The following is a 27,075-nucleotide window of genomic DNA, read 5'->3' on the forward strand; positions in this document are numbered from 1 at the left end:
GAATGGCTGGGTACAAGGAAGGATTCTTGAGGAGGGGGCACATAACTGCCTTTTTGTAGGGATCCGGAAAGGACCCCCTCCCCAAAGAAGCATTGACAATCTCCTGGACCCAGCTCTGTGTCACTTCCCTGCTGGCCGAGACCAGCCAGGAGGGACACGGATCCAGTAAGCAGGTGGCGGAACTCACAGCTCCAATGGCCTTGTCCACTTCACCAGATCAAACTCTTTCCCAACACGTGGACAAGTACGGGCCCCAGTCATCTCAACTGACTCGTTGTCTGTTGACTCTGTTATCCAATTGGAGTCGAGGTCCGCCTGGATCCGAGCGATTTTATCAACGAAAATCGTGTTAAAATCCTCGGCACTACTCTGTAAGGGCTCCCCAACTCCCCCCTGGTTAAGAAGGGATCAGGTCACCCTAAAGAGCGGCCGGGTGGGATTCCACTGATGCAATCAAGGTGGCATGATACCCACATCTTTCCGCCTTAAGCGCCACTTTGTAAGTCTTAATATGAGGTCTTACAAGTGTTCGATCGGATTCAGACTTACTCTTCCTCCATTGCTTCTGTAGATGTCTCTTCTGGCGTTTCAACTCCCGGAATTCCTCGTTGAACCATGGAGCTCTACGGGGTCTAGTGCTGTGGAGAGGTCGCAATGGCGCAGTCCACTCAAGAGCCTCCGCTGCAGCCTTGTTCCAGGCCTCAGCAGGAGACTCCACCGAACTGTGGACGAGTGCATCTGGAATAACTCCAAGTGCCCTCTGAAAGCCCTCTGGGTCCATCAGGCGTCTGGGGTGGAACTGCCTATTCGGTTCCACCTCCTTGCGGGGAAAGATTGGAGCCAGGAAGTCAAGCCGCAATAGAAAATGGTCTGACCATGACAAAGGCAACACTTCTTAACCTCTTAGTCTCAGATCATTACTCAATTGCTCAGAGAGGAATACCATGTCGAGTGCATGCCCCCCCTCATGAGTCGGACCCTGTATTACTTGAGTCAGGTCCATGGCTGTCATGGTGGCCATGAACTCCTGCGCTAGCCCAGAGGTTTCACCAAGGGACAGCAGGTTAAAGTCCCCCAAGACAATAAGTCTGGGGAATCCTACCGCCAGCCCGGCTACCTCCTCGAGCAGCACAGGCAGGGCTGTTAACACGCAGATGGGAGTCAGGTACGTGAGCAACAAGCCCACCTGAACCCCTAAATCCAACTTCACTAGGAGGGACTCACAACCTGCAATCTCTGGAGCAACGAGTCTACACAGGCAAAGGCTCTCCCTGGCTATAATAGCCACTCCTCCCCCATTCCCTGGGGTCGAGGCTGATGCCATATCTGAAACCTGGCTGGGCAGATTTCAGAGAGAGGAACTCCTCCCTCTTGGTCCAGCCACGTTTCACATGTCAGTTTGGTCTCCTCATCCAAGATCAAATCCCAGATGAGGAGAGCTTAATTTACCACCGACCTGGCATTGAGTAGCAGCAGTCTGAGTCCAGGGCCAGAATTACACTCGTCAGCAGTACCCAGAGTTGAGCTCAGGGAGCCGGAAGATGGGATTTCTATTAAGCAGCGATCTCTCCTTCCCCTGGAACGGCTAGCTCCGTGGCTCCTGCCATATCTGCCTCTCCCCAGCAGCACCAGAATTTTCCGACCCTCTGCCACCCCAGACAGAGGTGCCCCCTCCCCTCCTGCCTCTCTAGCTTCAGGTGGGCCAAATATATCATTCATACCATTTCCATTCACCTCATCCATACCATAACCCCACCCACCCCACTCAAAGAGTCACTAAATGAACAGTTGTAAGCCAAGGACTACCTATATTTATTTATTATTATTTATTTATTGGATTTCCATGCCGCTTCTCTCCGAGGACTCGGGGTGACTCACAACATATAAAATACACAGTACATAATATCTTGAATCCAATTAACTAATTAAAACTTTACCCCCCCAACCCCCCCCCCCCCAATAAAAAAGTAATCATTCTATTCACTCCACATTCTCTCAACACATTCATTGGCCAGGGGGCAAGATCTAATGCCCCCAGGCCTGGTGGAATAAATAAGTCTTCAGACTCCTACGGAAGGCGAGGAGGGTGGGGGCAGTACGAATCTCTGGGGGGAGCCGATTCCAGTATATTAGGGCCAAGTATACAAGATGCCAAAGGTTTTAATAGTCCTATGGCTTAAGCTATTGCAGATATCATTCTCTAGAAGGAATTACATTTTTATCCAGTTAATTAGCCCATGAAGATACCATTTCCCCCAAATAAGACATCCCCCGATAATAAGCCCAATCAGCCTTTTGAGTGCATGACAATAAAGCCAAGTGCTTATTTCAGGGTTCCAAAAATATAAGGCAGGGTCTTATTTTCAGGGAAACACAGTACTTTGCCACTAAAAGAAAGCTTCCTTCAAGTCTACATGATACAATGACTTATCGTTATTAGGGCAACCTTGATCGTTTTACTGATAGGAAGATGGGCTGGTATGATTCTGCAAAAAAATTGTTTGCACAGCTAATATGAAGGCGCTATCGCTACTGAAACATTTCATGCAGAAAAAAATTGAATTAGCCAAATGTCTTTAAACACATACAGTACTTGAATCATCCCTCTCCCATGACTCATTAGAAAAGTAAGACGGACATCATCAAATATGTGGATCACCCCAGGGACTCGGTGTATTCTGAATATGATCAAGTTTCTGAAGGTTCCTTTACCTTGAAAGTTGGCAAAATAATTACTGGATCACTCTGCCACATGAGGAGGAAGTGACCATTCTATATTTTCCTGTATTATCACAGAGACTAAATTACATGAAGGGGAAGTTGAGAGTGGTATGCCTAAAATGTCTTGAGAATGTCCTAAGTGAATCATATTTCAATCCATTTATCAACAGTTTTCTCAATGGGACAAATCATCATTAATGTTTTGTGCCATTCTATTTATACCTTCTTCGTTTCCAACTTTTATGAGTAGATGTACTTACTATACGGCACTAAATTCTTGAAAGATTCATGAATATGTATCTGTGTATATTGACGTATGAGATGCCTTACATTTCTAAAAAGTGTAGACATAATGAAATGTAATAATTGACTATACACATGAATTTATAAAACTTTTAATAAGGTTTGGTAAATGCACAAGTTTAATTCATAAATACAGATGAACTAATACAAAATTAAAAAGAAAAAACTTGATTCATAAATGTACTGAATTCCAACAGCCACCTTCTTATACGATTAAATGTGAGTTGATATCAGTGCAGTCAGAACAATTTTCAAAATACTAATACTAATCCAGTAATTTTGCTTAGATGGGAATGGACATTCCCTCTAGCATATCGGTGTCCTCTGCTGAGGAGCTAAATAAATCTTTGGTTTTGTAATAAAAAATAAAAATGTATTGCAACCTCCAATAAATTAGTATGGGGAGGAAATCACACGAACTAATTTGAAAACTTCACATTCATGCTTTAAAATATAACTGACTTCTCTCTATGCAGAAAAGTGTACTTAAGGCGCTATAACTGGTAACTACACAAAATTGTACTGATTATGTTAACCATAAAATTCAATTGATATTGACCTTAAAGGATAAAAAAAGTTATCTGTTGTTATCATAATGAGGATGATGGGGGGAGGTATATTATTATAAGTGTGAAGAATAGGCATGTGAAGTTTTGTATTTTAAGTGAGAACATAGCAGAAAACACTATCTGTTTTTCAGAGATACATAAAATATACTGCGATAAGAAAAAAAAATTGAACGCAAGGAATAAAAGTTGTAGGTTTTCCCAATGAAAACGTATTCATTCTACGTTAAGATTTTTGAAATAGCCATAAAACAGACATCAACTAACAATTGACTGCTTCACACTTGACTGTAGTCTTGCACTAACAGCACAACTGTAGCAACTGCTGCTACTATCATAGAAATCACAGTAGATACATAATCACAGTGCTTCTAAGCATTACCTAGCTTAGAATTTCAAGAATGGGGGTGCGTGATTAATGGGTGTGAACCAAGTCAATCTTTCTTAAGGGCTCTCCCTTCCAGACTTTGTCAAAATAGAACTGTATTCCCAGTTTATAAGCTCTGTTCAGTGATTATTAAAACATCTTTACAGCATGAGCATTATCAAGTGCAAAGACTGAGGGGTGCTAAGAAGCAAGCCGGATAGCAGTAGTGAAAGCTCCATATGTTTAATGGAGGTTGGATAGAATTGGCATGATTCAATTTGTCATTGCAGATTAGAACAGTGCACATTTTGGGGAGCGAGGGGCAAGAAATCTACAACTAGATGTGAACATGATAGGAATGTCTAAAAACAAATTCAGAAAACATGGTTCCCTAAGGCAATGTTTCCCAACCTTGGCAACTTGAAGATATTTGGACTTCAACTCCCAGAGTTGAAGTCCAGATATCTCCAAGTTGCCAAGGCTGGGAAAAACTGCCCTAAGCTATGATTTATCTAGATACAGATCTGGGGGGGGGGGGGGGGGGAGGAGAAAAAGCCTATCATGCTTGTGCACATTTGCCGTTCAAGCAGATAGCGAGAATTGCTGTAATCTTCTACCTTAAAAAGAAAGGAATACTAAAAGAAACTGATGTATTGAGCTGAGAAATCAAAATAGCATCAGCTACTGAGGCAGCAGTTCTTGCTTTTCAGTACCAGCGGCTCAAGAAGAATACGAAGGTCTACAAAAATACATTAAAAGTTGTGGTGCTTTTGTAAATGTTCTGTCCAACTTTCTGTTGCGGTGTCCTTAGAAAAATCTTCCAAGTTCTGTCCTTGTTAATGCCTCCCACGCCTACCTTCAAAAGCATGATGTTCTTTATGGGCTGAAAGGCAAGACAGCTCGTGAGTCTTAAACAGATTTTGTTGCTACGAGTTTGTAAACACTGCACTCTACTTACATCGCGTGCGGAGACCACTTACGTTTATAAAAAACTGCTTTAAAAGACGTCTGGGGCAGAAGCTCATGGATCTTTTCTAAAACTGAAGCTTCGTTTGCTAATGATGCATTTACATTCCAGACTTGAACAACATCTTCTCGGTCACGAACACTGACACTAATACCAATTACTTCATCATCTGTAGGGGGGGGAAAAAACCAATATTATTTTGCTTTTTAAAAGACTTTGCCCAGGCCTTTGGCAAGGATGATTGAAGCCTCCTTTGGGCTATGGAGATCTGTTATTTCTCATTCCTATCCGGTTTTGTCATCTTTGCCAACTTTGCCTTCTTCAATTTATTTACTTTGGTACTGTTTTCAATGTTTTTGACCAGAGTTGTTGGGAGTCAGGTGATAGAAATGTTTTCAACTTAATACAGAACTCTTACCCCACAAACAGAAACACGAAACGAGCTTATTAAATAAAGTGTAACAATCACAATGAAAAGGCATGTTTATGTTCTTTGACATGCGATGCTAAAAATTCTACCTCATTATTTCTATACTGAGCTTCAGAGGGTTCAGTATTGTGTAAGAGACTCACTTATACTAGATGTTAACACAAGGGTGACATTCAAATTTTCCCCTACCGGTTCTGTGGGCATGGATTGGTGGTGATGGGTCATGTGACTGAGTGGGTATGGTCAACTTGACATCACTCAAGGCAGTGAGTGGAGTGGCACCACCCTACAAAGCCACGCCCACAGAACAGACAGAAAAGTTTGGCCAAGTCTTCAACCTGGCTGCCTCTTGCCTCCTTCTTACATTTGCTCTTTGTGTATGAGCCCGAGAACGAGGAGAGAAGGAGTGAGTAGGAAGGGTGGGGAAGGGCCAGTCAGTGGTGTGATTTACCGATTCTCTGAACTGTACATAATCGCTGGCAGCAGTTCTATAGAACCTGTCTAAACCTGCTGAATTTCACCAATGATGTAACACTAACTAGAAGGGAAGCGTAAGTCAAGGAACAGAAAGCAGCCATGAACATTACGAGAAAAGCAACTGTAGAACTTGTGCTCTTGATTTTAAAGAAAAGTAAAGTCCAAATAATACCGTACTGTATAATATAATATAATAAAAGAATAAAATAGAATAGTATAATATACTATTAGAATAGAATAGATTTATTTATTTATTTATTTATTTGATTTTTTTTTTTAATGCCACCCTTCTCCTTAGACTCAGGGCGGCTTACAACAGGTTAGCAATAGCACTTTTTAACAGAGCTTCCACAATCCGGGTCCTCATTTTACCCACCTCGGAAGGATGGAAGGCTGAGTCAACCTTGAGACGGTGATGAGATTTGAACCGCTGACCTACAGATCTACTGTCAGCTTCAGTGGCCTGCAGTACAGCACTCTACCTGCTGCGCCACCCCGGCTCTCTCACAGAATAGAATAGAAATCTTTATTGGCCAAGTGTGATTAGACACACAAGAAATTTATCTTTGGTGGATATGCTCTCAGTGTATATAAAAAGACAAGATACATTCGTCAAGAATCATAAGATACAACACTTAATGATAGTCATAGGGTACAAATAAGCAATCAAATACTGGGAAACAATATAAATTGTAAGGTTACAAGCAACAAAGTTACAGTCATGTAATCATAAGTGGAAGGAGATGAGTGATAGGAATGATGAGACAATTAATAGTAATAGTAATGCAGATTTAGTAAATAGTTTGACAATACTGAGGGAATTATTTGTTTAGCAGAGTGATGGCATATGGGGAAAACCTGTTCTTGTATCTAGTTGTTCTGGTGTGCAGTGCTCTATAGCAGCGTTTCCCAACCTTGGCAACTTGAAGATATTTGGACTTCAACTCCCAGAATTCCCCAGCCAGCGAATTCTGGGAGCTGAAGTCCAGATATCTTCAAGTTGCCAAGGTTGGAAAAGCCTGCTCTATAGGGTGGGAGTTCTTTTTGACTCATGCAGTATATAGGTCCTCAATGGAAGGAAGGTTGGTAGTAATTGTTTTTTCTGCAATTCTAATTATCCTCTGCAACCTGGAATTAACCTGGAATTAATTATTCTCTGCAACCTGGAAGAAACACTGAATTAAGGAGAAACTTCCTAACAGTGAGGGCTATTAACCAGTGGAATAGCTTCCTTCAGAAATCATGGGTGCTCTATCTCTGGAGGTTTTTAAGAGGAAACTAGTCAGTCACTGATCTGAAATAGTATAGGCCTGGACTAGAAGACATCCAAGATCCGTTCCAGCTTTATTCTATTTTCTTTTCTGTTCTAAACTAGCTGGCCTAATCTTTTTGAAGAAATCATATAAACTAACATAGTACAGGTGACAACAGGATGTTGTCTTCATTTTCAAAAGGGGGAAAAATATCCAGTGAACTACAGACCAATCAATATGAACCAGGGACAATTTTATTACAGATCATAAAGACAACAATCTGTATACATCTTGCAAAAAAGTATGACAATTTATTTATTTGATATATTTTTTTAGGCCGCCTTTCTCCTTAGACTCAGGATGGCTTACAACATGTTAGCAATGGCATTTTTTAAACAGCCAGCATATTGCCCCCACAATCTGGGTCCTCATTTTACCCACCTCGGAAGGATGGAAGGCTGAGTCAACCTTGAGCCGGTGATGAGATTTGAACCGCTGACCTGCAGATCTAGCAGTCAGCTTTAGTGGCCTGCAGTACTGCACTCTACCCACTGCACCACCTCAGCTCATTACAAGACATCAACACAGATTTGTCAACAACAAGCATTATCGTTATTCCACAGAATATGGAATAATGGAGAAGGAACATACATTGATTTTAATAAAGTAATCTGATGAGATCTCCCTGATTTATGCTTTAAATTTAGTATGGAATGGACGACAAGGCATGACAATTAAATGCATATAAAACTGTCTAAAAAATATACAAAATGCTAATCAAAAGCTCCTTTTTACAGTGGAGGGGGATAATTGAGTGGCTACTTCAGATATGGCTCCTGTACTCTGTATTTTTATTAATGATTTTTATAAAGAGATATAGGGAACATTTATAAAATTTGCAGATGAATATATGGAGTAGGGGCTATAATAGAAGAAACAAATTCAAAAAAGATCTTGAAAGCTTAGAGGAAATAACATGATGGATTTTAATGACAATACGTGAAAATCTTTTCACTTTAGGAAACAAAAATCAAATGCTGGAAACAAAACAAACAAGATACAGAAGATGATATTTTGCAAAAAGGGTTCTAAGTACGACCTAATTGCAAACAGAATATTCTGTTTGATTGCAAACTATACCTTTATACTCCTATACCTTTCTTCCATTCCTATATCTCTTCTTCTATTCTTTTATTGATATGTTTTATTCCTACATCTTCTCTTCTATTCTTTCTTAGATATATTTTACTATGAGTATATCCTCTATAACCTCCATTATGTATTTTACCATATGTATACCCACTAAAACCCTCATTGTGTATTGGACAAAATCAATAAATAAAAATAAATAAAATAATATGAATCAGTGGTATGCTGTGACTGCAAAAAGGCAAATGTTATACTGTATCATTTCCAAATCATATACAGTGGAACCCCGACATACGAGCTGCTCTACTTACGAGCTACTCGAGATAAGAGCTGGGAGGGGAGAGACATTTTTGTTCGTCTCCCGAGCTCAAATCCGCGATACGAGCCGAGAAGAGCCGGGCTGGCTTACTTTCCTTCCTTCCCGCACTGATGCAGAGCCACTCGAACAAAGCGTCGCGCCCCTCTGACGCTTTCGGCGGCTTCCGAAGCGACGCTGGGCTCTTTTGCCGCCAAAAGCGTCAGGGGGGCGTGACGCTTTGTTCGAGTGGCTCTGCATCAGCGCGGAAAGGAAGGAAAGTAAGCCAGCCCGGCTCTTCTCGGCTCGTATCCCGGCACTTGGTGAGTGTAGAGGCGGTCGCCTCCCCTGCTGCCCCACTCTGGGGGTCCTTGGCTTCTGCTGGGGGTGGGGGGATCCGAACGCTGTTTTGAATTTCACATTCCGAGTGGGCTAGCAGGGAGATAGGAAGCCCCCCAGCCCGGCAGCGACCTTTTAAAACAGTCGCGCCGCTTCCGAGCTAACTCCTGAGGCGCGGAAGTTCGCCTTTGGCGTTTGGCTTCAGAAGCGGCGCGGCTGTTTTAAAAGGACGCTGCCGGGCTGGGGGGCTTTCCAGAACCCCCCCAACCCGGGTTTGGTGGGGGGCTGGGAAGCCCCCCAGGCCAGCAGCGTCCTTTTAAAACAGCCACGCCGCTTCTGAAGCCAAACGCCAAAGGCGAACTTCCGCGCCTCAGGAGTTAGCTCGGAAGCGGCGCAGCTGTTTTAAAAGGATGCTGCCGGGCTGGGGGGGTTCCTAGCCCCCCACCGAACCCGGGTTGGGGGTTGGGGGGGTTCTGGAAAGCCCCCCAGGCCGGCAGCGTCCTTTTAAAACAGCCGCGCCGCTTCTGAAGCCAAACGCCAAAGGCGAACTTCCGCGCCTCAGGAGTTAGCTCGGAAGCGGCGCGGCTGTTTTAAAAGGACGCTGCCGGGCTGGGGGGCTTCCTAGCCCCCCACCAAACCCGGGTTGGGGGTTGGGGGGGTTCTGGAAAGCCCCCCAGGCCTGCAGCGTCCTTTTAAAACAGCCGCGCCGCTTCTGAAGCCAAACGCCAAAGGCGAACTTCCGCGCCTCAGGAGTTAGCGGCAAAGTAACGTGAAGGATTGGAATGCTGAAAGCGCCCGGTTTCAGCTCCCCAATCCTCCACGTTACTTCGCTCCTGTCCTGGCTAAATCGTGTGGCAGTAAACATGCTTTGGGGGTTTGGCTGGGGGGGAGGGAGTTAGGAAGGTGCAAAGCATGTGTGCTCCGACGGGGAAGGGAAAAGGCGGCGGCTTAAGCCCTTCCCTGTGCTTCGGAAGCCGCTGACGCGCCCCTCTGACGGCGTTCGGCGGCTTCCGAAGCACAGGGAAGGGCATTGAAAAGGCGCAATGCTTTTCCGGGCAGCCGGCTTGCTGGCCGGAGAAGCGAGCGATCCGGGAGTCCAGGAGGGGGAGAGAAAGAGAAAGAGAGAGGGGGGAGAGAGAGAAAGAGAGGGATAGAAAGAGAGAGAGAGTGAGAGATGCTCAGTGAGCCTTTCTTTCTTTCTTTCTTTCTCTTTTTCTTTCTCTCTTTTACCTTCCCTTCCTCTATTTCTTCTTTTCTTTCTCCTTCCCACCTTCTTCCCTCCCTCCCTCCCTCCCTCCCTTCACTCATTCCTCTCTTACTCTCCCCTTTCATAAGTTTTCTTGCTTCCTTCCTCTGTTCCTGTCCCTTCCCCCTTTCTTTCTTTCTTGCTCTTTTTCTTTCTCTCTTTTACCTTCCCTTCCTCTATTTCTTCTTTTCTTTCTCCTTCCCACCTTCTTCCCTCCCTCCCTCCCTCCCTTCACTCATTCCTCTCTTACTCTCCCCTTTCATAAGTTTCCTTCCTTCCTTCCTCTGTTCCTGTCCCTTCCCCCTTTCTTTCTTTCTTTCTCTTTTTCTTTCTCTCTTTTACCTTCCCTTCCTCTATTTCTTTTTTTCTTTCTCCTTCCCACCTTCTTCCCTCCCTCCCTCCCTTCACTCATTCCTCTCTTACTCTTCCCTTTCATAAGTTTCCTTGCTTCCTTCCTCTGTTCCTGTCCCTTCCCCCTTTCTTTCTTTCTTTCTTTCTTTCTTTCTTTCATTGCACTTTTTGAAGGATTCAGATAAACTGAAACCGATGAAAACCAAGAAAGATGATTTCAGTGAGAACGTTTGTGGGTAAAAACAAAGCCCCATATATCGACACCGAAAGAACAGGGTATGTTTAGTCAAGAGAACCCTGAGTGAATAATAATACACGATAGAATAAAAATGATAAATACTTGAAAGGATGACACACAAGTGAAGGTTTCCCCAATGGAAAGAGCACTTTGACAATGGAATCAAGTGACCTAGTCAAGCAGGGTGGGTTCCATTTATTACCTATGTTCAAGCAGAGTTGAGAAAGCCCCATCTGTTGGGGATATTTTTAATTTAGATTCCTGCTCTGATTATGTATTTGACTCCATGACCTAAATTCTTCTTTCTTTGTTTTGACCTCATCAAGAAGAACTGCTCTCTTTCTAGTCAATAAGCTACACACCAGGATGAAAATCAAGCTTTCCATTCTGCTTGACAATAGTACTAGCTGATAAAGCGTGGCATTATCTTTTATAAAATCCTATTTTTTCCCCTCTTTCTTTTGTGTAGGTGTGGTGATAGCTTTGTTTCCACTTTGCACCCATGCAGATTTTGTAAGCTAATCCTTACAAAAATGATTACAAACATGTAAATGTTTGACATGTCTGCTATCAGACATGTCAAACATTTACACCTATGACTGTATGAAACCTACTGTTTCTCTTGGCTCCTGCCTTAGATAAATTTGAGAAAAATCAGTACATGTACCTTTTAGTACCAGCTGACTCAGGCCAAAAACCAATCCACTCTGAATGTGAAAGTCCTAGCAAATGTTGGTCAGCTAAATTAAAATGGTCAGCAAGCTTAGGCACAAGATGCTCACAAGTTAAAGCAAACATCAAATAATAAAAACATAGACTTACTTGTTGCACAATGGTCTGAAAACTGTTCTCCAATTGTAGCTAACAGTAACTCTTTCCAAACTGCAAACTAGTAAAAAAAAGGGGTGGGGATTAAGATGCTGATTCTGCCACAGTAACAATGACATATCCAGTTTGACCTGCAAGATATTTTTTTGCAATACCCACCATATTATTTTATCTATGCATATTATAACTTTGCATTCGTAATTGTTTGCATTAAAAATATTTCTGGATTGGAAGGTGATAAATTGAACAAGTAATGGAACAAATGACCTTTTAATCATGTTTTATAAAAACCTTGCACATTCCTAACTGAGGACACAGAGAAAGAGGATTCTTTCTTCTAGAAACTGATTTGGTTAGATTAATAATAATAATAATAATAATAATAATAATAATAATAATAATAATAATAATAATAATAATCCAGCATAGTGATCTCGTTTGCTGTGTTGTACTGACATAATAATAATAATAATAATAATAATAATAATAATAATAATAATTTATTAGATTTGTATGCTGCCCCTCTCTGCAGACTTGGTGCGGCTCACAACAACAATTATTGCCTCGTGTCAGTTTTCCTGCTCATTCTGCATAGAATTTTATTAATTTGTCCATTTATAATAAATCCCATGAATGGTAAATGATGACTACTCTTATATTTACTATTCAATACATCACCTTTTGTCCGTCCATAAAGTATAGTTCTGGTGATTTGGAACTCCTCTGCCCTACAGCTCAAAGTCTAAGTCTAGATATCTTGGCTCTTAATGGCCAGACACAAAAAAGAAAGGGTGGCAGCATGGGTTTTATCACTGAAAAACAAAACCTTTTAATTTAGTAATTCCAGTTTTATGCATTGAACAAGCCAAAATTAGAAAAATCTGCCTGTGATATGAAACGTAAGTGTTACAACCCTTAAGATAAGGCAAGCAAATAAGTGTTCTCTTGATGAGTGTTGGTGTGCTGAAAAATCTTTCCCCTACACAAAGCATATGGAAGATGTGCAAAAAGAGATAAAAGGAAGGGATTTCCTGCTTTATGAACAGGTTTTTGGCTTTTTTACTTGTCTTATCTTGTCAGTTGTGAAGTCGTGTCAGACCCATCGTGACCCCATGGACAATATTCCTCCAGGTCTTTCTATTCTCTACCCTCTGAAGACCATTTAAGCTCATGTCCAGTGCTTCAGTGACTCCATCCAGCCACCTCATTCTCTTTCATCACCTTCTTTTGCCTTCACTCTTTCCCAGCATTAGGTTCTTCTACAGTGAGTCCTTCCTTCTCATTTGTTGGCCAAAGTATTTTGAGTTTCATCTTCAGGATCTGGCCTTCTAAAGATCAGTCAGGGTTCATCTCTTTTTAGGACTGACCATTTTTTAAAATTATGTGACACTAAATAATGCTCTGTATGTTCCAAGTTATATAGCTCATACAGGTTTGTATGAGTTGAAATGTGATATGAGTCTCCCTACATTAATATACCTCAACATAAGTGTTGGTCATCACCTATAAAGCCCTTCATGGCACCGGATCAGGGTATCTACGAGACCGCCTTCTGCCGCGTGAATCCCAGCGACCGGTTAGGTCCCAGAGTGGGCCTTCTCCGGGTTCCGTCAACAAAACAATGTCGCTTGGTGGTGCCCAGGGGAAAAGCCTTCTCTGTGGCAGCCCCGGCCCTCTGGAATCGACTCCCCTCGGAGATTAGAATTGCCCCCACCCTCCTTGCCTTTCATAAGCTCCTTAAAACCCACCTCTGCCGTCAGGCATGGGGGAACTGAGATATTCTTTCCCTCTAGGCCTTTACAATTTATGCATGGTATGTTTGTTTGTATGGATGTTTAGTTTTACAATAAGGGTTTTTTAGTTGTTTTTAGTATTGGATTTACCTGATGTTTTTTATTACTGTTGTTAGCCACCCCGGGTCTATGGAGAGGGGTGGCATACAAATCCAATAAATAAATAAATAAAATAAATAGAACACCATCTTTCGGCTGTGGCGGAGAGGGCGTTTGCCCAGGTTTACCTGTGCGCCAGTTGCGGCCCTTTTTTGGACAGGGAGTCTCTGCTCACAGTCACACATGCCCTCATCATCTCGAGGTTCGACTACTGCAACGCTCTCTACATGGGGCTACCTTTGAAAAGTGTTCGGAAACTTCAGATCGTGAAGAATGCGGCTGCGCGAGCTATCATGGGCCTCCCTAGATATGCCCATTTCTCATCAACATTCCGCGGCTTGCATTGGCTGCCAATCAGTTTCTGGTCACAATTCAAAGTGTTGATAGTGACCTATTAAGCCCTACCTGGCATCGGACCAGAATACCTACGGGACCGCCCTTTGCCGCCATCAGCCGATTAGGTCCCACAGAGTCAGCCTTCTCCGGGTCCCATCGACTAAACAATGTTGTCTGGCGGGACCTAGGGGAAGAGCCTTCTCTGTGGCAGCCCCATCCCTCTGGAATCAACTCCCCCGAGATTCGAATTGCCCCCACCCTCCTTGCCTTCTGTAAGATGTTGAAGACCCATCTATTCCGCCAAGCATGGGGGGATTAATATAGTTTATATTGGATTTGTATTTTATTGTATCTATTGTTGTTGTGAGCCGCTCCGAGTCATCAAAGAGGGGCGGCATACAAATCTAATAAATAATAATAATAATAATAATAATAATAATAATAATAATAATAATAATAATAATAATATTACATGCACATGGAAACAACATACCGTACTATCTTTGGGGACCTTCATTTTCCATACTCCACCTTTGGCATTGCTTTCCTCTTCCCTGATTTGTGAAAAAACACAAGATTTACTATACAGTTTTACAATAGTGTTTAGTTTAGTTTTTAAGTTTACTTTCTTGTCACTGCACATCATGCGATAAAATTATATGCCACCTTCAGTGTACATTATAATTATAAAAATAAACACAAACATACATCCTTCACATTCTATACAATTGAATTGAAAACCCAATATTGCAATAGTATTGCACTATTCAGTAGAATTCAATATATTTATTGCCCTGGGATAGAAGCTGTTTTTCAGCCTATGTTTTTATTATCCTGTCTGCCAGAAGGTTCTTGCTGCACCCCCAGCAGCAATAGTAGCTCTGGGACAATGAGGCAACTTTGAAAACATCCTCAATAATGTGGAGGAGAAATACAAGCTGAAGGAGAGTCCAAGCAGGAAAAAGGTCAGTTGTTTTTAAAAAGGGAACCTGGACGACCCTTCTACTCGACTGAGTTTTGAAAACTGAGTGGAAAGCAGATAGAGGGCGTACTTCCAAGCTAAAATTAAACTCTAACAACTGACCAGAATTTGTTCCATGCTTGGACTCTACTTAGCGCCTCACAGGAGAATAGCAGGATTTATCAGCAGAAGATTAGATTTGTTTAGATTTAGATTTATTGGATTTATATGCCGCCCCTCTCTGTAAACTCAGGGCGGCTCACAACAATGGTAAACAAAACATAGTAACAAATCTAATATTTCGCAATCTAAATTACAGTTTTAGGTTAAAAAATCCAAAAGAACCCCAATATATAAAAAAATAAGCACACAATCGAATCATACACAAAAACTACATGGGTAAGGGGGAGATGTTTCAATTCCCCCATGCTTGATGGCAGAGGTGGGTTTTAAGGAGTTTCCGAAAGGCAAGGAGGGTGGGGGCAATCCTAATCTCTGGGGGGAGCTGGTTCCAGAGGGTCGGAGCCACCACAGAGAAGTCTCTTCCCCTGGGTCCCGCCAGACGACATTGTTTAATCGATGGGACCCGGAGAAGGCCAACTCTGTGGGACCTAACCGGTCGCTGGGATTCATGCGGCAGAAGGCGGTCCCGGAGGTATTCTGGCCCGATGCCATGAAGGGCTTTATAGGTCATAACCAACACTTTGAATTGTGACCGGAAACTGATCGGCAACCAATGCAGACTGCGGAGTATTGGAGTAACATGGGCATATTTAGAGAAGCCCATGATTGCTCTCGCAGCTGCATTCTGCACGATTTGAAGTTTCCGAACATTCTTCAAAGGTAGCCCCATGTAGAGAGCATTACAGTAGTCGAGCCTCGAGGTGATGAGAGAAGAATTTGAATACATGACCATCACTGTGAGAATGTGTCAAAATCTGGCACATTTCAGATGCACTGAGGTTGTAAATACAAAACCTTTCAGTGGCTGTCAATTTGTTTCCAGGCAAAATATGAAATTATGTTCATGATCTCAGGTGGCCTTACTGAACAATCTGAAATAGCCACCACCATTTTTATATTCAAATAGCTATACAATTTGAGGTGAACACCCTTTGAATGGTGTGGGAGTAGGGGTGGATTTCCAGCGAAAGAAAGAAGAAAACTGCAGACAACAGGAAGCAGCAGCACTACTCAAGTGACCCTGAGGACAGAGATAAACCTCCAAGTGCTTCAACAACCCTATAAAAGGATGCAAATGACCAGCTGTCAGCAAGGAACATAAATCCTTCCATTCTCCATTATCCTGTCATAGCTGAAGAAGCGAAACATCTTCAAAGAAAAAAATGAAGTCTAGTTGATTCCTGAAAAAAATGCGCCTTTGGGACAACCATGGCCCGGATGACTAAGAATCTCTACAGTCTTTCACCATCATTTCTGTTTACAAAATGGGGGAACACTTTAGACCAGTGATGGCGGACGTATGGTACAGGTGCCACAGGTGGCATGCGGAGCCATATCTGCTGGCACGTGAACCGTTGCCCTAGCTCAGCTCCAACGTGCATGTTTGTGCCAGCCAGCTGATTTTTGGCTCACACAGAGGCTCTGGGAGGGTGTTTTTGGCTTCCCGAGAGTCTCTGGAGGGGATGGAGGTGGGAGGTTTTACCCTCCCATGGCTTCAGGGCAGCCTTTGCAGCCTGGGGAGGGCAAAACATGAGCCTACTGGGCCCACCAGAAGTTGGGAAACAGGCTGTTTCCAGCCTCCAGAGGGCCTCCGGGGTGGGGGGAAGCTGTTTTCATCCTCCCCACGCATTGACTTATGGGCGTGGGCACTCACACATGCACGATAGCATGCGCACACGCTCTTTTGGCACCTGAGGAAAAAAAGGTTCACCATCACTGCTTTAGACAATATAAGCAATTTTGAAAAGGAATGTTTCACTTTACATAGTGAGGGACAACTACAGGGGGAAATGAAATTATAGAATGGTGATGATGAAATTCTTGCCACTTTTTCATTTGGGGAAGATTGTTTTTAAAGTAAATCAGTTTACAACAGGATAACATTTTACTATTTTACTTGTTTTACTCACTAAGATTCACTATTACTCTTTGCCAGCTTGCTGCCAAAATTTAAAATAATGGGAGGAGGGAGGGGGCTGAAATGAGGGGCACTATAGCAAATGGGGCCTGCAAGCTACTCATCTCTGATTTATGATAGGATGCAGATGACAAAACTACAATTGTAAGTGAAATCTGCTGATACAGTGGGGACGTCAGGATAGAACAGTAAACCATTACATGAAAAAGTGGGTCAACCAGTCTACCACTGCAAACTCAAAAGTTCCTCTAAGTAAGCAAGCTAATACTCAGTTCAGCAGACCTTGGGCTTTTCCGCATTGTTGCAAGCATTCATTAGTAAAGTTCTACCAAAATTTTGCAAAGTGTGTTTTAGTTCAAATATATGCAATAGACAAACATTGTATTGCACAACATGAACTTTTAACTAGAACAATCCATGAAGCTTTGAAAGACAAACACGAATCATCTTAATGTAATCTCCCATATTAGACACAGTAAAAAAAACCCTCTAATATTCATCTGTTCTTTGTTTTCCAATGTCTTTTACATTCCAGTGTCTTTTGCCCCCCCCCCCAAACTAAGAAATACAGCAGATTCCCCAAATATGCCAATCATTTGAATACATACCACAGTGGTCGTCTTTCTCCACGCATTAAATGATAACTACATCTTAGAGGCAGGTTTGTCACAGGAGGAATATTATTATAAACGCTCCAGAAGATCTAGATGGATAATGATTTTATTTATTTACAAATACCAGCAAACAATATGAAATTACCATTTGTTTAGGAAAAGATTATACCTCAGTTATAAAGCACCTGCCTTACACACACAAAAAAATCCAAGTTCACTGAATAGTATTTTCAGCTAAAATAGAAACTGCCTGAATTCTCTTCAATCACTGGCAGTTAATGCAGTGACAACAAGTAAAATGGTCAGGGTCTCCTTTGGCTAAAAAATCCTTCCTTCCTAAAGTTTGAGACCAATATACAGTGTTACCTCTACTTACGAACTTAATTCGTTCCGTGATCAGGTTCTTAAGTAGAAACGTTTGTAAGTAGAAGCAATTTTTCCCATAGGAATCAATGTCAAAGCAAATAATGTGTGTGATTGGGGAAACCACAGGGAGGGTGGAGGCCCTGTTTCCTCCCAGGAGATTCCTAGAGAGGCCCCACAGAAACTTCTCCCCGCTTTTTCTGGCCCTGTTTCCTCCCAGGAGATTCCTTGAGAGGCCCCACGGAGGCTTCTCCCTGCCCTTTCTGGTTACAGTTTCGGAAGCTCAGGTTTGTAAGTGGAAAATGGTTCTTGAGAAGAGGCAACAAAATCTTGAACACCCATTTCTGTCTAGAAAAGTTCGTAAGTAGAAGCATTCTTAGGTAGAGGTACTACTGTAATTTTATATTCCATTATATAATTCTCATGCTTAACATATGTTTTTACCTGTACAGTTTCTACTGTATAGATCTTCTTCAAATTTGATGCACATTCAGCTGCTGTGGTACCAGGAAGGGACCTTATATGTAAAAGAAAACAACTGTATTAAAAAACGTACTCAATACACATCAGAGAATTAAAAGCAGTGATCATAAAATCAATGTTACACACATAACAGCTGTTTATCCTAGATGCTAATACTGTAAACATGTAATACTCTTTTAAAATCTTCAATGGTTCTTAATATTATATCTTAATGCAGCTATTAGGAGATAGTTGTGACATCAGTGTGACATTCAAAATAACATGCATTTCTTCTTTTCTATTGCATACAGAACATGAATGTTCACGGCCAATGTGTGTGTGCAATAACAGACCATAAAAGGGTAATTGGGTAAAGATAGTTCCTACTAAGATTTAGGTTCTGTGAGTGTTTCCCATATTCAGTTTAGTTTTATGCACTGTGGTTGGTGTATCCTCCTGCAGGAGGAAGGTTTATAGTTGGGTGTGACCTGCGAAATTATCAGTGGCTAAAAACATGTTAGTGGTTTTAGTTGGCGTGATATATTTAGTGTCTCTTGGATAGTGTTGATCATGAATTAATGGCTATTGTGCTAATGCAGTGTCTCTCAACTTCAGCAACTTTAAGATGTTGCTGGACTTCAACTCCGAGAATTCCCTAGCCAACATCTTAAAGTTGACAAACAATGCACTAATGCACTGGTGCCAAACTCAAGGCCCAGGGGCCAGACCCAGCCCAGAGGGTGCTTAGATCTGGCCCACCGGGCTGTCCTGGAAACATTGAAGTACCGGCCCATGGTGCCTTTGCCAGTGAAAACAGGCTCCCCAGCTCCATTTTTGGCTGCAATGACCTCCTGCAATCCTCTGCTGGTTGTTGTCGCAACCAAAACGGAGCTCAGGAGCCCTAAACACAAGTGATGTTGAGTTGACCACTCCTACCCCAGCTACGCCCCCCCTTCCCCCCAAAGTCAAACACAACCATGATATGGCCCTCAATGAAATCGAGTGTAACACACCTATAATGTACCGTAATAATTTCAGGATTTATTTTAATTATTTAAACATATTTTACATGGGGATTACTTCTAAGCAGCATGTTGCAAAATACCATGACTAAGTTGTGCAAGGTTTTTTTTAATCAAAAACAATATTTCTGTATGGAAGAGTGAACATCAATTAGATACCAAGCCAGGTCCAAGGCTTTAGAATTAGATCATATTATTGGAGGATTACCTATTTCCATACAAACCTTTGCATTCTAGAAATGTCTTGCTGGCAAAACCATGATTAGCTATGATGTGGAGATTGGTTTACTGATAATCCACAACATGAAACAAATTCCTTGCGAATATTGGATGAGTACATATTGCAAAGTATTTGTACTTTAAATTGAACATTTCATTGATAATTCAAACATTTTAGGTTTTTCTATATCTAGCCTTTTGCTATCTGTTCTAATAATTCTTTGTTATTGGTATTGCTTTAGCACTAGCACTAGCGTTTAGACTTATATACCACTTCATAGTGGTTTTACAGCCCTCTCGAAGTGGTTTACAGAGTCAGCATATTGCCCCCAATGGGTCCTCATTTTAACCACCTCAGAAAGATGGGAGGCTGAGTCAACCTTGAACCGGTGAGATTCGAACTGCAGCTAACAGTCAGTTGACGTAGTCTGCAGTATTGCAACTCTAACCACTGGGCCACCTCAGCTCTATTATCATTTTATCAATCTATCATTTTATATATTTGTATTCTATTGTATAGGATAGTCATACTTTTCAGAGACAATAATTTCATTGTTTTCAAAATGAAAAACAATGTCTACTGTAAGTTCTATAAATAAATGCACAGATACAGACAATCATAGTGATGAAGAAAATCACACAGTGAAAAAACAGGGAAATTTATACACTTTACGCAATAAAAATGTGCCAAGTCACAATCTTTCACTCTGTTAGTCTATTTAAATCATAAAGTATTCAAAGCTACTTAAGCAGTTTAGACTGCAATTGTACACCCGCCTTGGATTAAATTCCCAAAATACAATTGCATTTATAAGCAAGAATGCATAAATCCACATTATAACTATATACATTCAGATATTGAATAAAGTTGGGGGGAATTATTTCACTGTTACAGTAATTATATACCTTGTCCATAATTTAATTTTAATTCTAATATTTAGTTTCAGCTTTTATTTTAACCCGGTGGTATATTTTATATCCTGCATTTTCGCAGTGATTAAATGGATGTTAAATTCATCACACTCATGTTTTGACAAATCCTTTTATCCAACTCCTATTTTTACCACTAGATGGCAATCACTATGAATTTACTATTACAAGTTAAATAATAATCACCTAAATCCTACTTCAACAAAAACCTAATTTCACTGGAACTACTGTACTTTAGTACAGTATATGCAAATACTGTAAGGCATCAGAACCTGGCACAGTATAACACAGCATGAATGTTTTAAATGTAAGTATTATACATTATGTTGTATTCCACAATTAATCTACCAGCAGCCATTCATTCTATTGATAATATAGGTACCCAATATACACTAGCAATTTGTTCTGGTGAAAATGTAACTGACAAATATTATAGTGAAATGGAGAAACTTGCCATGCATGAAACGAGGGCAATAAAGTGACAGAATGTTGGATTCGATTTAGGAGTATCTGCAGTCATACTTTTATTATTTGTTTTATTATGCATTTTATTGTGTGAATAAAGGAGCCATAGATCAATGTTACCCTACCATACATGTATTCTAAATATTCTATATTAATTGGGGAATGACAACATGTCATCCTTGCAGCTTTTGAAAGAAAAACAAACTGGGTGTATGTTTAGAACTATTGCACAAACCTTACAAAACAGATAAAGAAATAATGGCTAAACATACTAAACAAGTACAAGGATTCCATGCACCCCTTTTTCATTGTTTGCCTTTACAAGGATTAATCATTGTAGTTCCATTTTTTTTTTTTAAAAGCAAACCTTAATGTTGGAAGATTTGTGTTTACTTTACCATACAGAGAATAGGCAATATTAAACCCACTGTTCAGATGTCAGCATGACAGTTGCATTCCTTAAAGCAGCAACAATTTCCCAAAATTTACACAATAACCCAAATAATGAACAGAATAAGAGGTGCCACACTAGCACAAGATCTCAAATACTTAAAACGTGCACATTCTTCATATAGACATAATAGCCAATAATAGTATCAAATTATTTCTTTTAATTATTGTTTTCAAAGCTTCAGATCCATCAATGTAGGTTTAATGAAGTTAGGATTCTTTTTCCCCCAGCTTAGATTTCCCCCCAGAAAGGTATATCGTTTTATATCTACTTAAACTGAAATAGCTTTTTGCTTCTTGATTGGTTATTTTTCTGATTTAAAGGTAGTCTGGAAATTTTCAATCTCTTTTGTTTTGTATTACTATGAACTTTTTTTTTTTACTATCCACCTTAGTGGATAGTAAAAAATATTGCCACCTCAGTGTTTACTTTGTCTATCGATCAAGATAATTGATAAACAAGTTACACCGGCCACAAGATCCTTGAGACTCCACTTCCTACTACCTTTAAACTGCCCATTTATTCCTTTCTGTTTTTAACCAACTTATGTGCTATTAAGTATCGGAATAACAGAACAAGTTCGAAGGTATCTTGGAGGTCTTCTAGTGCAACTGCCTGCTCAGGCAGCAAACCCTACACCAGTGATGGTGAACCTATGGCATGGGTGCCACAGGTGGCACACAGAGCCATATCTGCTGGCACGCAAGTCGTTGCCCTAGCTCAGCTCCAATGTGCATGTGTGTGCTGGTCAGTTGATTTTTGACTCACACAGAGGTTCTGGGAAGACGTTTTTGGCTTCCAGAGAGTCTCCGGGGGCATGAAGAAGGGCGTTTTATCCTCTCCCGGCTCCAAGAAAACCTTTGGAGCCTGGGGAGGGCGAAACACAAGCCTACTGGGCTCACCAGAAGTTGGGAAATAGGCCGTTTCTGACTTCTAGGGGGCCTCCAATGGTGGGAGAAGTTATTTTCACCCTTCCCAGGCATTGAATTATGGGTGTGGGCACTCGCCCATGCGCAATAGCAGACATGCATGCTCTTTCGGCACTCGAGGAAAAAAAGGTTCACCATCACTGCCCTACACCAATCTCTTCTTAAAAACAACCAGTGTTGAAGCATTTACAACTTCTGGAGGCAAGCTGTTTCACTTATTATTATTATTATTATTATTATTATTATTATTATTATTTATTAGATTTGTATGCCGCCCCTCTCCGAAGACTTGGGGCGGCTCACAACAGTAATAGGAACAATATAACAGTGAAACAAATCTAATATTAAAATAAAACATATCTAAAACCCCAACAATTTAAAATCATACAAAGCATACATACCAAACATAAAATATAAAAGCCTGGGGGAGGATGTCTCAGTTCCCCCATGCCTGGCGGTAAAGATGGGTCTTGAGTAATTTGCGAAAGACAAGGATTAATTGTTCTAATGGTCAAGAAATTTCTCTTTAGTTCTATGTTGTTTCTCTCCTTGATTAGTTTCCATTCATTGTTTCTTCCCTTGCTTTCAAGTGCCATGAACAATAGCTTGACTTCCTCTTTGTGGAAACCCTTGAGATATAGGAACACTGCTATCATGTCACTCTAGTCCTTCTTTTAATTAAACTAGTTATACCAATTCCAGCAACCATTCTTTAAATGTTTTAGTCTCCAGTCCTCTAATCATCTTTATTGCTCTTCTCTGCACTCTTTCTAGATTCTCAACTTCTTTTTTACCTTGTGGCAACAGAAACTGGATGCAGTATTCCAAGTGTGGTCTTACCAAGGTGGTACTAAGGTGATATGGTATTAAGTGGTATTAACATTTCACGTGATCTTGATTTTATCTACTATTAATTCATGATAATTAATGTTGACTGTTTTTGGCAGCTGCAGCACACTGCTGATTCATATTTAAGTGATTGTCCACTAGGATTCAAAGATCCCTCTCACAGTTATTATTATTGAGCCAGGTACTGCCTGTTCTATACTTATATATTTGGGTTTTCTTGCCTAAATGTAGAACCTTACTTTTTTCATCACTGAATTTTATTTTATCTTCAGTTCTTCCAATGGTATCCATTGCTGCTAATAATTCTATCCAGGTTTTTCCAAAGTACCAGGTCTTTTACTAATGTGTCCAAAGCATGGTATGCATGGCCATTGCCTCAAATAATAACTGTGGATTGATTTGTTCTATCACCCATTTATTTATTTTCTTGTATGGCAGTCTCAGAATTTCCAAAATTAAAAATTCAACAGTATCAACATTGTTTGTTTTTTAAAAAGGAAACTTTTACTTCCATAGTCACAAAAAATACCATGGCTTGCATAAGTATGATCTTTGCAGATATAGATATATTCCCACATCTCCATGTTTTTTCTAAGATTTTTAATGCTATTTTACAAGCATATTCCATTGCTGTTGATAAGACAATTCTAAAAGGCAAAAGCTTTTAAACCAGTTATATATATATATGGATAGGCTTTTTACTCCATAGTTACTAATTTGCTCTGGAGTTTTGAACTTTGCCAAAGGCTTTTAAAATATCTCCATAACCTTCTTGGACATCCCTTTCACACAGCCTGACTGCTTCTCTTAGTTTTCTTCTTTGAATTTATTTAAATAATTTATTTATTTTCCTTTTCATTTCTTTTTTCTTTAATGAAGTTATTAATTTATATTTCTTATTATGATTTTATAGTTTTTTGGTCAAAGTAGGTGCTACTCTTTGTTTTTCTTTAATGAAGTTATTAATTTATATTTCTTATTATGATTTTATAGTTTTTTGGTCAAAGTAGGTGCTACTCTTTGTTTTGATTTTGGAGAAAATTCTTATTTCTCCCGAAAGTTTTATACTTAAGTTTTGTACAATGTCCAAGAAGTTTTAACAGCTTATTGGGCATTGCTCGAGTGCCATGCTGACCACTTCCTGGACTTGGTTGTGGAATACATTCGGGTTTTATTGTGATATTAGATGCTGTCCAAACATTGTAAATATTTTCGCTTTATTTGGTTATTTTCTTTTAGTCTCTTTTGTTAACCCTCTCAAGTTAGAGAAATTTCCTTTTTTGTAAGTAAATATGATTGTGTGGACCCAAACAATAACTTCTCACTTGTGTTATACCATAGAAAGGGTGTCAATCTTGCGGCCCAGGGGCAGGATGTGTCACACACAGGCCACGCCCACTCCGGCTCCACCAAGGCAAAAAACATTGTGATACGTCGCAATACATCATGTGACACGATTGAGTTGATCCAAAGACAATAGCAAATCATTTTTCAAAAAAGGGTTAAACAGTGATTCTCTAGTGATTTCCATTGTAGAGGACTGTCATTTAACAGCAGTTTAATAAATGTGGCTCTCTTGAAATACTCTGAAGATAGCAGCACTGAATCACAATTTGAGAGCAAAGACAATTAGGTATTAGTAAAATTAGTGATTTTGTTTATTTATGATTTTAAAAACAAGTTAAAATAAATATATATCTAAATCTAGAAAATGCCGGAATCTTCCCATAATACAAAACAGGTTAAGGGTTCTAATCCACAAGGAAAGAACACTATGTATATTATTAAAAGAGTTCCAATTTAAAGCTTTTCCTTGATTGTGACCAAGGAAAATTCCACAGCACTTGAATCGTTTTTCTCTTTTCCATCTAGCTGCCCCAGGTCCTATGGGATTGGGCGGCATAGAAGTAAAATCAAATCAATAAATATAATACTGCTTTATGTACCATTTAGATCAACAGGAATGTTGGGAAATCCAAACGTTTGCACATCATTTGTTGCATTATGGAGGGGTCTAGTAAAAGTACTGTCAACTATGGACTGTGTTTTCCACTTCCTGTTTAAATAGGCATTTTAGGAGACCAATACTGTATACTGCAAAATATGAACACAAACTTATAGTACAGGCAAGAATGGCAGAATAACTTTGTAAAACTAAGGGGTGTGTGTGTGTGTGTGTGTGCAAGGTATGTAATCCAATACAGTATTCCAGTTCCAAGAAATCTCAGGTTTGGAATGCCCAAGAGGATATACTAATTATGAAACTTCATAACTGTAACATCTGTGTTGCCAACTAATTGCTGTAACACTTGGGCAAATCATAGTTGTGGGAAAAGCATAAGAGGAATTAAACAATACATAGCAGCAGAATTTTATAAGCTCACAGTCTGATTTATAGAACATCGGACTGGTACAGAAGCAAAATGTTAAGAACAGGAGATCCAAGAATGCTGATATTTCAGCGAGTAGATTTGGAAGAAATCCAACAGCTGTCTAGTTCAATAAATGGGCCAGGGACAATGTTGCAGTATTCCTAACATCTGCTTAGAAAACCTTGGCAGACTTTGAATGCACCAGCTTAAGTAGACAGCATTAATTGGTAATGAACCCAAAGTAATCGGCTCACTATTTTAATCTAGTGTTTGCAGCTTTGGAGATTGAAGGACAGCAATCAAAAAATAATACACAGGCAGTCCTCAACTTGTGAAACTCATTCAGTGACTGCTCAAAATTACGACAGCACTGAGAAAGGGGGATCTACTATTGGTTCATGAAGCTGTGGCCATCACAACTTCATGATCATGATCTGGGAGCTCAGAAGCAAAGTCACATTCATTCATTCATTCATTCATTCATTCATTCATTCATTCATTCATTCATTCAATTACTGTAATTGGATTTGAATGCTGCCCCTCTCCGAGGACTCGGGGCAGCTCACAACATATCAAAACAACATAACAAATACATCTAAGAATCCAATTAATATGACTAAAAAGAATTTAAAAAGCTGTAATATAGTTTAAAAACATTCATCACCATTCACTCACAAAACATATTAAAACACTTGTTGATCAGGGGGCTAGGATCTAATGGCCCCAAGCCTGGCTGCATAGATAGGTCTTCAAATTTTTATGGAAGGCAAGGAGGGTGGGGGTAGTGCGAATCTCCAGGGGGAGCTGATTCCAGAGAGCTGGGCCCTCCACAAAGAAGGTTCTTCCCCTAGGCCCCACCAAACAACATTGTCTGGTTGACGGGACCCTGAGAAGGCCGACTCTGTGGGACCTGACCGGGTGCTGGGATTTGTGTGGAAGAAAGCGGTCTTGGAGGTAGTCTGGCCTGATGCCATGGAGGACTTTGTAGGTCATAACCAACACTTTCAATTGTGTCTGGAAACTAATCGGCATCCAATATAGTTCGCGGAGTGATGGTGAAATATGGATATGCCTTGGAAGGCCCATAACCGCTCGGCTGCATTTTGAACAATTTGAAGTTTCCGAACACTCTTCAAAGGTGGCCCCGTGTAGAGAGCATTACAGTAGTTGAACCTCAAGGTGATAAGGAAATGAGTAACCGTGAGCAAAGACTCCCTGTCCAAATAGGGCCACAACTGGTGCACCAGGAGAACCTGGGCAAACGCCCCTCTGTGCCACAGCCGAAAGATGGTGTTCTATAGTCACCCGTGGATCGAAAAGGATGCCCAAGTTGAGGACCCTCTCTGAGGGGGTCAGCAATTCCCTCCAGGGTAATGAATGGACAGATGGACATATCCTTGGGAGGCAGAACCTACAGCCACTCTGTCTTGTCTGGACTGAGTTTGAGCCTGTTGGCACCCATCCAGAACTCTGACAGCCTCCAGACATCGGCACATTACTTCCACTGCTTCACTGAGTGGACACAGGGTGGAGATGTATAGCTGAGTATCATCAGCATACTGATGGTAACTCACCCCGT

General features: G+C 40.7%; 1 protein-coding gene across 1 annotated transcript in view; it reads right to left on the reverse strand.

Annotated features, from left to right (window-relative positions):
- Positions 1-3,100: 3,100 nt before the first annotated feature.
- Positions 3,101-27,075, reverse strand: part of EIF4E3 (eukaryotic translation initiation factor 4E family member 3) — a 31,990-nt gene continuing 8,015 nt past the window's right edge. The window contains exons 2-7 of the mRNA XM_070738235.1: positions 18,242-18,314; positions 17,429-17,523; positions 14,252-14,312; positions 11,525-11,591; positions 4,938-5,093; positions 3,101-4,840 (exon numbers count right to left, since the gene is read on the reverse strand). Of these exons, the coding sequence (XP_070594336.1) occupies positions 4,794-4,840; positions 4,938-5,093; positions 11,525-11,591; positions 14,252-14,312; positions 17,429-17,523; positions 18,242-18,314 (499 nt within the window). The 3' untranslated portion in view covers positions 3,101-4,793. The remainder of the gene's footprint in view (positions 4,841-4,937; positions 5,094-11,524; positions 11,592-14,251; positions 14,313-17,428; positions 17,524-18,241; positions 18,315-27,075) is intronic.

Source organism: Erythrolamprus reginae, chromosome 2, assembly GCF_031021105.1.
Source record: "Erythrolamprus reginae isolate rEryReg1 chromosome 2, rEryReg1.hap1, whole genome shotgun sequence".
NCBI lineage: Eukaryota > Metazoa > Chordata > Lepidosauria > Squamata > Dipsadidae > Erythrolamprus > Erythrolamprus reginae.